The sequence below is a fragment of the Apostichopus japonicus genome, chromosome 17, assembly GCF_037975245.1.
Source record: "Apostichopus japonicus isolate 1M-3 chromosome 17, ASM3797524v1, whole genome shotgun sequence".
NCBI lineage: Eukaryota > Metazoa > Echinodermata > Holothuroidea > Aspidochirotida > Stichopodidae > Apostichopus > Apostichopus japonicus.
The window spans coordinates 20837451-20846646 of record NC_092577.1 but is presented as its reverse complement, the minus strand read 5'-3'; the positions used below and the strand labels follow the sequence as shown (position 1 = coordinate 20846646).

The window sequence follows — 9196 nt, the reverse complement described above, 5'->3', positions numbered from 1 at the left end:
CCTGATCTCTTGTAGAGTTTGCGGCGTCCAGTATGTTGGCGAAACCAAAACCATCCCTAAGAACCAATTCTATGGGTCACAGATACAGTCAACACCATGAAGACTGAGACCCCAGTTGTAGAACACTTAAACCTCCCCAACCATACCATTAACGACATGTCTCTACAAGGGATTGAATCCTTAGGTAGACGTCCTGACCTAGTACGAATCAGCAGAGAGAGGCTGTGGATGCAACGCCTTCGCACCATTCAACCTCATGGGCTCAACATTCAGGAAGAACATGACTAACTTTTCTTCTGTCCCCCCTCATTCTCCCCTTGTTCCCCCATCACTCCTCTTCTCATAGCTCTCTCCCAACCCTTTTGCCCCCTTCCCTTGTGTTCGCCATGCTCATTAACCTGTCTGTATTCTGTGCGCGTTCTTGTCCCGTCTATTACTGCTACTTGTCATTTAGCCTTTGAAGAAGATCCTGCTAGGATCGAAACGTCAGGTCAACTTACTTTTACACATTCTTCTAAACAGGCTCTCTAGTGGATAAGCAGTTTGGTAACAATTTTATTTTGACATTATATTTGTAACATTATTTTTTTGGGGGGGTGGGAGGGGTTGTAATTTAAACTTTGAAAAACTGAATAATTGTACGTGGCCCTTACTCTGAGTCTGTATCGCCAAGGCCTAGCCTTCTTGGGCCCTATGTAAGAATACTATTCTAGGCCTATAGCCCACCCAGAACCCGCCCGCTAATTAATAAATATTTATTCATTAAACATAGTATACATAATAGCCTATGTGATTGATGTATTCCACTATATTTTTACATTGTTGCTGATGGTAAAATGCATAAATGCAAAAATCCTTTTTTTTTTGGGGGGGGGGGGGTTTCTGTTTCCTTAAAAAGACCTTTAAGTATTTCAAACTGGTTAAAATGTGTTAAATATGGAAAAATAACTGTAATATATTACTCAGCCTTGCGTAGTCAACCTAGCCTAGCTAATCAGTAACTTAGTTTGTACTTAACATAACTTTATGTGTACACCCCTTCCTCCTCTACCACGGGGACCATCGAGGTGAAAACTATACCAGCCTAGGCCTAATTGACATTTTAGTGATACAATTATGACAATTTAATACTACGAATCTAACGTTAGGCAACTTACAGATGTTAGCCTCGCCTAGCTCCTACATATAGCCTAAGTTAGGCCTAGTCTAGGCATAATGTGATACTAAAGTTTAACCAAAGGGTTTTTTGTCAGACAAAAACATTCAATAAAATACGCGTCCGTGGAAAGTATGTAGGTTATGCCTAGCCGCCCTAAATAATAAATAAATAGGCCTAGGTTACCCCACAGTTATTTATAGCCTAGCATGTAATGACAGGACAAGTAGTTAGAATTAGTCCCAAACCGTGTAGCATGTATATCCACGTAATTCATATAAGACTACAAACTAAGTTACACATTACTCAGTAGATTACGCAAACATGTTCTACGCCTACTTCTAACGATAACTTCCTTTTCACAATGTACCGTACGCTATGTACACATATCCTATACATAAATGTACATAAGCGCCGATATACAAAACCTCGCAATATTTTGCTTTAATATTAATAGGCTCGCCAACTTACGCTTGTAGGAAACGACGATTATGAAAATAGGGGAAGGTAGTTTATATACCTACGATAATTGCTTTGCCTCCCTTTAATATAACAATTACACCAAGATCAGTGAAACATGGCGAGTTCAGTAACTTTTGTGACACAATTGTGATCATAAAGGGATTCATTAAGATCACGTAGACTGGTCAATTATATGGGAGTGGATAAATAAGAGATTTGCAGTTAAATAAGAGTGGTTTGTGGTAGGCCCACTTAAAAAGGAGAATAGTGACACAGCAAAATATAGTTCTTCACTACTACATAAATGATTTTGCGGATTGTCGTACACTGCAAAAACAAATTGGTTGAATGCAACCAAAAAATGGTTAATTTCAACCAATTTGATCACTTGTTGTGAGTCCCACCAATAAATTGGCTACCATAACCAACATCAATTGGTTAAGTCATTAAACAATGAAAATTGGTTACATTAACCAATAAAATTGGTTAAGTCCACCAATTATGCAACCAATTTATGTGGTTGACATAACCAATCCTGTTCCTTAACCAATTAATTGGTTATTGGTTGTTGACTTCAGTCAGCTCTCCCTCATCTGTTCCAGCGTCCAGCACTGCAGCTCTCCAGTGTAGGCCAAAAATGAATCGAACAACATTTTTTTATGGTATTATAGCTTTAACACAATCATGTATTGCTCTTGGAACTCTACAACAGCATGCAATTTACATAAAATGATATGGCAAGGATGATATGAGGTATACAGTCAAGGTTAGTTCATTTGCAAAGAAACAATATCGATGCAACAATGCATATAAGATTTGACAATTTTCTGTGCCGACTGTGCGTGTGCAAATAAAGAAAAAACAACAGGAAATGGAGCTTTTATTAAATAAAGGGCAGGCAAGCACTATGGACGGAATCTGCATTGTTAAAACATTTGCCATTCCAACCTTTCTGAAGAAAGTAAACAGCAATATTGTGCATAGTTTTATAATGAGAACAATAGCCTATCAGAAAAGGGAAACTGCTGTCAAGACAATTTTAATGGTAGAATTCATAATACTGATCAGAGAAACCACTTGGTAAAATGGCTTTAGTTTTATAGCACACTTAGTTGAATGTTTACACTTGAAATCATAAAAACAGTATCATAAAAGTTGCAATAAGGACGGATAGATAAAACATTCCCCAAAAATTCATGTTGCTAAATATAAGGAAAACTATAGCTGTTCAATTTGAAGAAAAGCTTCAAAAAGAAACGTTCCCAAGCTTTAATATTCAGAAAACTTCATCAGTTTGAGTAACAACATAACCAAAATTAGTGGACGGACAAATGAATGAAAGAATTTAACCCTTACTCCACTGAAACCTTATCATATAACTCAGGTGGATGTTTAGTATCTTCAAGTAATAAAACAAATGATACTTAAGGAGTACAAACATGGTTATAATAAACAGATATCAAGGGTCAGAAATTCATACTCTAAAACTGCATGCCACAAAAAGTTGGTGACATACTTTCACGGTATGCATTACATCAGACTTAAATTTAGTCACATTGTAACATGTTAACTTTGCCTGTTTTTTTATTCCATAAAAATTTACAAAATTTACAAAAAGGGACATGTAACCCCCTCCCCCTCCCTGGTATTGCAAGTATTAATCTTATGCAACCCGTCCACAAAAACACCAATTTCCAACATTTTCAGTAACTACAGGAAGTGATACATGAATAAAGAGGCTAATTACAAATATTGTCATGCAATGATCTCTTTTCAGACTTGTCAAAAAATAATCAATATCAACTCAGTAAGCCCATTTAATGGCCAAGCAGAAGCCTTGCACATGTCCACCAAAGTTTAGTCAGAGTCCGGTCTCAGGATCGACAGCAGTTCTCTTACCCGTGGTGTTACAGAATCATACTGTGTTTCAATATTATAAATGCCTCTCTGCAGAAAGGTCCACGGAGACTTACACTCCAATGGATATTCAATATTGAAGACCTGAAAAGTTTTAAAGCAGACATCTATGCCTTTAACAACCGAGGGCACGGAATATACAATGTTGTTCAAAAATACGAAGACTTGCTGAACATCCAGAACAGAAGTGCCAATTACTACGACCTGCGGCTGCCAGGTAACAGAATGGTTTCGGCATTCTGTGTGTCTTTCTTCCTTGAATTTCTCCAAGTCCGCTCCAACCTGCAATGTAAATGAGTAAATGTGTTACTGAAATGAGCTGTTCACAATTGGGAACAAGATATGTAAGAAACAAACCATCATAATCAAAATGGTAGTGGAACTGAAAGGCATTTAAAAGAAATAAGAAAGTAAGGTATCGTTAAATGGGTTACAACTACACCAGCCTCCCTGCATGTCCTATTCCTTAGCATTTGTGATGCTGTGTTTTGACCAGGTAGTTAAAACACATTTAGGCTGCTTAATTATCACTTTAACCAAACCATTCTATCAGTCTTTTTACAACTTTCATTTCTAGCACAAAGTTCTAAACAATTTTTTTAACTTACAACGAATTATTTACAAAATGTTTTGAAACAAAGTTTCTTCGTGTATACCATGAAATAACAGTTTCTTTAAAATGCTGAAGCAGTAAACTCTGCACTCATGACTGCTACCGTCCACAACATGCAATAATACTCTAAGCAAAATACTAACTGGTAGCACTGCAATGAAAGCCCTCATGCTCTCCGATATGGTTGGCTTCCATCTCTTCTGGCTTCCCTTCTTGATGGCAACACTGCCAGGTGTAAACAGACTTGGCATCAAATACAAGGAAGCAGCCCCATAGGTATCTATAAGAAAGGAACAGAAACTTGAACTAGAAATTGGAAAATATGTGAAGCTGTGATAATATCTGAACAAGAGAAGTATTTTTTTTTTTTTTTTGGGGGGGGGGGTAATCTGAATGGAGGATTGTGCCTACAAGTGCTTTGAAAATGTGGGGGTTGGGGGAGATGTGTAACCATTTAGCCTCTCCAAAGCATGATACTCTGAAAGCTGTCAGTACAAACAGCAGTTTTGAATTACTACTGATATGTTTCCCCCTGTATAAATTTCGGGAATAACCTCTGGGGGTTCTGCAGTGTCGCCAGATGGGAGTGCCCTTAGTTAAGCTGTTTAGAAAATTTTGGGTGTGTTTGACTCAGTACAAGATATGGGATGAAAACACATGTAGCCTACAAATGACAGCTGATGTTAGACAGGACCTTGAAGCTTTATGAAATCACCTCCTTAATACTACCAGAAGTTCTTTGTTTTGTACAGCCTTAGTTTTTTACCCTGAATTATGACCTAGAACTGTACACTGAAGAGGATGTTATAAAGTATTATACATAATTAAAATTAAGAGCTATGGGTTCTTTTTGGAATATATGATAGTGTCATTGAGGATATTGAAGATGATGTCACACCTATTTGCTACAGTTCACTACATGGGACAAAGCTGAAAATTTTTAAAGAATAGGAACTTTCAATCCACGCACCTACAGTACATTTACTCAAATTTTCACCAAATCACTTAGAATGCATTCCTCTTAAACATATTGCAAGTGATTTTATGTGTGAACTTTTCTTGGTGTTTGTCATCTGACCAGTATTATATTTAGCAACCAACACAGTTCTTATTAACATAGCAACTCAGAGAACATTACAATAATGAGCCAGGGGAATTCTCCAACACAACTTCTACACTGAGTACCGAAGACACACTCTACCTTGGGGTAATTCTGGTTCCTTATCCATAAGTGCTAAAGTCCGTTTTATGGCAGGATCCTTCACGTCTAGAGCAACACGGCTGACTACTTGTCTTGAAAAACGTTCCCACATTGAAGTTAGTCTTTGGGACCCTTCATGCAATTTCTGGAAATCTTCTTCAATCTTAAATATGAAAAGTAAACAGAATAAGATGAATTCACCAAAAAGTTTACCCAAAATTATTGAGTTTTCATAATACTTACCTGACAAATTTTTCAAACAAAGAATATGGGCACATCACAACAATACTAATGACATGTGCTAACCAGACATGAATACAGTAAGAACCGTCCCTTTTTTGTAAGAACTTTTGATAAGGATTCTAAAAATTCACCATGCAAACTTGGATAATGCTGGACTGTTCTGTACAATTTCATTTCTCTGCTTTTCACATAGGATTTATTTGGAATAAGATTTTCGTTTGGATTTGGGTTTGTGTAGCAGGGCTAAGGCCTTCAGCCTTTCTCATTCCATTACGCATTTTTCGTAGACAAGCAAGTAGCAAACCAAAATTTGATTGACAGTTGTATGGGCAGCAATAGAACTTTGGTTGAAATTATGCAAGCATGCATTATGACGAGAATTTTCCACAACTTACTGGTGGGGGGATTCACAAGTGACCATACTTACCTAAGGGATCTAAACTTTTGGCGTTCTACACCCGAACAACAACACAGACCTGTAATGTACACACTATTAGTTCAGACCCATCGTTAAACCATTACAATTTAATTTTGCTGTCATTTTCTTTATTTTAAGGTTACAACACCTAGGCTACTGATGCCATTATAATCCAAATAGAATAAACATTTACAGAACAGCGGAGTGTAGCAAGTAAAGCTACAGTACAGTATGCCAACTGTAATCCTTTTGCGGAGCTGGATAAAAAATGTTTATCTCCTAGGAAGGGAGTTGAACTAAAATTGTCCACAATTTCTTCTATGTTTTCATGTAAAAAACAAAACTTTCCCTCCAATTGCTAAAATTTCCCTTCAAGTAAACAAATATCCCAGGGAGGAGCCTCCCAGCTTCCCAACTCTTTCCACCTATGGCCTTTTGTATCATTTTGCAATTGCCGATTAAATATGGGATATACTGTTCTGTAGCTGATACCGTTAATCACACAATTTAATAGGGAGAATATTGAAGTGTACAGTTGATATTAATAGAGTAGCTTGCACTGTGTGCCTACATAGTGGCACTCCACGAACCCTCAAAAACAGTAGTAAACTCAGTGTTCTACAGGAGGGTACATTACAGCAATATAACACACATCAATTTACAAGAGTGGGCTGTCAATCTCATATGGTGGACGTTGGGGGTACTTGGGGGCAGCGATAATTTTTAGGGGGACATGTGACATGCCACTAAACCCACCCTCACCGAGCAAACAGCCCTTTAAGAACTGTCTCATCTATTCCTTTCTAAAATTGTGTGATATACTCCACTCTTGAAACATGATTTAGCATGCTACTTAATCTCTGAGTCTTGTTAATGCAAAATAACTAAAATAAAACACAGTTGATGGTGTGACTGATAAGGCACAGTAGTTTTCTGGAAAATTGAAGAGTGCTAGCCTACTGCAGTACTTGCAACACAATGAGTGCTTGGGTTACGTGCATCTAGTATAGGCTACAATGAGTGACTAGGCTAGTATATAGGCTAGTACGTGGTGCAATGTACTACCATACAGCCCATATGCGAAGGATTGAAGTGGTTGACGGCCCTAAGTATACTTTTCTTCATTATTCGATCCCTCTTCTTGAGCAAGTAGCCCAGGCCTAACATTATAAAAACGTGTTGATGAAAAAAATTCAGCATTCCTAATTCCGTCCTTACACTCAGTTTTCAAATTCCTCTCACATTTCCTAGCTGCTGGGACATTTTTGTACCCAATACTGGCAATAGGCCATTACAATACCATGTACATTTTGGTAAAAAGCGGGGACATTTTGGTTGCTAAAAATGCAGGGATGTTTTGGTCTGGGGACATTTTGACTGGATAGCTACCCTCCAAGTTCCAGAGAAACAAAATTTAAAAAAAAGTAGCCTGGGACCTAGGTCTAGCACTAAGCAAGTATAACACTAGTCCAGTGCTAGCTTAGGACAGACCTCAGCCTGCAGGTACAGTAGTGTACGCAGCACTGTAGGAGGCCTAGGCCTACAGCGCTATTATATCATAATGTTAGGCTTAACATTTAGTGGTAACACTAGGCGAACGTCGCTTGTCATGTCACTAAAGTTGCATTGGTAGGCTAGGCCGTATAACCTTAGCCTACAGTAATGCCAATACATTGATTATTACTGCACAATTTACATAATCTTCTTACCTTCAAAGACTTCGTGAAGCATTTCTAGGTTCCATTCTGTTAGAATGTTCTTCACGTAATGGTCCATGTCGATTAAAATGAGCGGAATTAGCTTAGTTTACCTGGTACACCTTGCCGTTGTGCCTGGAGTGCACTCATCAGTGTTGTGTACGTACGTAACTGGGTGGTTAAAACAATAAATTGCAGTGCAGTGCTAGTGGTGGACGCACACAATTAAACGGAGAGCGGTTTCCCGCGCGTGGCGAGCCAAAGCATGCAGAGAACAAAGTCACGGATATGACTCATATAATGACGTACTTAGAACCAATTATTGTTGGTGTAGTTAACCTATTGCTAATGTTCAGGACTACCTACTAAATTGGTGTACGTTGGTTACAAGTAAACAATATAATGGTTGGCTTGACCAATTACATTCCAAACAATGGAATTGGTTATGAAATTAACCAATTTGTTTTTGCAGTGTAGCAGTGGGGTTGAGAGAGAAATACAAGGAATAGGTTTATTGCTTGTTTACGTGTAGTACCTATTTCAGATCAGGTCAGATCAGGTCATAAAAACAATTACTTTGCCCAATACAAGACAACGTTTGAAAGTCTAGTAACATTAATTTTCAACATAAAATAGTAATCATAAATACATCTAACGTTTTAAAAAATGAAAAATATCAATCCTTCTAGAGACTTCAATGCAATTGATGTAATACATATATATTAGGAACCTTTTCTTCTCAAATAAATCGGGGAAATATAAATAAGTCACCTTTAACTGACGGTCTATCGTTGACCTCGCCATGGTCGAATTACTGTTGAATTACCTTTTGACCTAAGAGATCAATCCAAGTTGGCATTACTGATAGATAAATACCACTGGTAAGGAACAAATACACTGTGTAACCATTAGACCTAGCTACCAAACCCCCCAAAAGTATTTTTCTTTACAGTGTTTAAAATGGCTCACAATTCACAATCAGTACGTACCAGTCGTAGAAAAGTACACGCTGAAGTGGAGAAATAAACTGATCATATCAACTATGATATATTGACTACAAATGCTTCTCGGCCTTTTGGCTAAGATCATGTGTAGTATCTGTTCTTTTAGGGAATGGCGATACACACCTGACGATGATCACACAGTCACAGTCCCGATGCAAAGGGACTGAGGTTAGAAGCGGATCAGTCGTTCAGTAGTTTGGTTTTCGTGCCCAGGTTCTTTCCTGGGCGACTTTTCCTTAAAAAGTATCAACTATGATATATTCACTACAAATGTCACTGACGGCATAAAAATGTTGGAAGATGTTTGTGCTCATGCAAATCCTGCCACAGTAAGTGATCATGATGCATGTAGAGATGAACTCGAAGAAGAAGGGAGCTATTCTGAAGTGAATGAAATGCTGGAACTGGATCTTGAAAGTAGGAATGACAGTGAATTTGCGGAACCACTCAATTCAGAAGACAGTGAACCAAATGAATTAGAAGAT

General features: G+C 37.9%; 1 protein-coding gene and 1 pseudogene across 3 annotated transcripts; one reads left to right on the top strand and one right to left on the bottom strand.

Annotated features, from left to right (window-relative positions):
• Window positions 1-3195: 3195 nt before the first annotated feature.
• Window positions 3196-8164, bottom strand: LOC139984905 (uncharacterized). 3 transcript variants are annotated; one of them, XM_071999032.1, is made up of 4 exons: window positions 7720-7910; window positions 5350-5512; window positions 4292-4428; window positions 3196-3817 (listed from the first exon to the last, which is right to left on the bottom strand). In XM_071999032.1, the coding sequence occupies exons 2-4, from the start codon at window positions 5459-5461 to the stop codon at window positions 3476-3478; spliced, it is 591 nt and encodes a 196-aa protein (XP_071855133.1). In that variant the 5' UTR covers window positions 5462-5512; window positions 7720-7910; the 3' UTR covers window positions 3196-3475. The 3 variants fall into 3 exon arrangements, 2 of the variants coding, with proteins under 2 accessions (XP_071855133.1, XP_071855134.1); XM_071999033.1 differs by lacking the exon at window positions 5350-5512 and having other exon boundaries at window positions 7720-8164; XR_011799226.1 differs by lacking the exon at window positions 3196-3817 and having other exon boundaries at window positions 4291-4428; window positions 7720-8161.
• A 602-nt stretch (window positions 8165-8766) lies between these two features.
• LOC139957842 (U2 spliceosomal RNA) lies at window positions 8767-8861 on the top strand (annotated as a pseudogene).
• The last annotated feature ends 335 nt before the right edge of the window (window positions 8862-9196 follow it).

Excerpts from the sequence above, each read along its gene's own strand:
- LOC139984905 (XM_071999032.1), bottom strand. The coding sequence starts at position 5,461 with ATGTGGGAACGTTTTTCAAGACAAGTAGTCAGCCGTGTTGCTCTAGAC. Across the intron at positions 4,429-5,349 it reads GGAACCAGAATTACCCCAAG|ATACCTATGGGGCTGCTTCC; the intron begins GTAGAGTGTGTC and ends CCTTTCTTATAG. Across the intron at positions 3,818-4,291 it reads CTTTCATTGCAGTGCTACCA|GTTGGAGCGGACTTGGAGAA; the intron begins GTTAGTATTTTG and ends TTTACATTGCAG.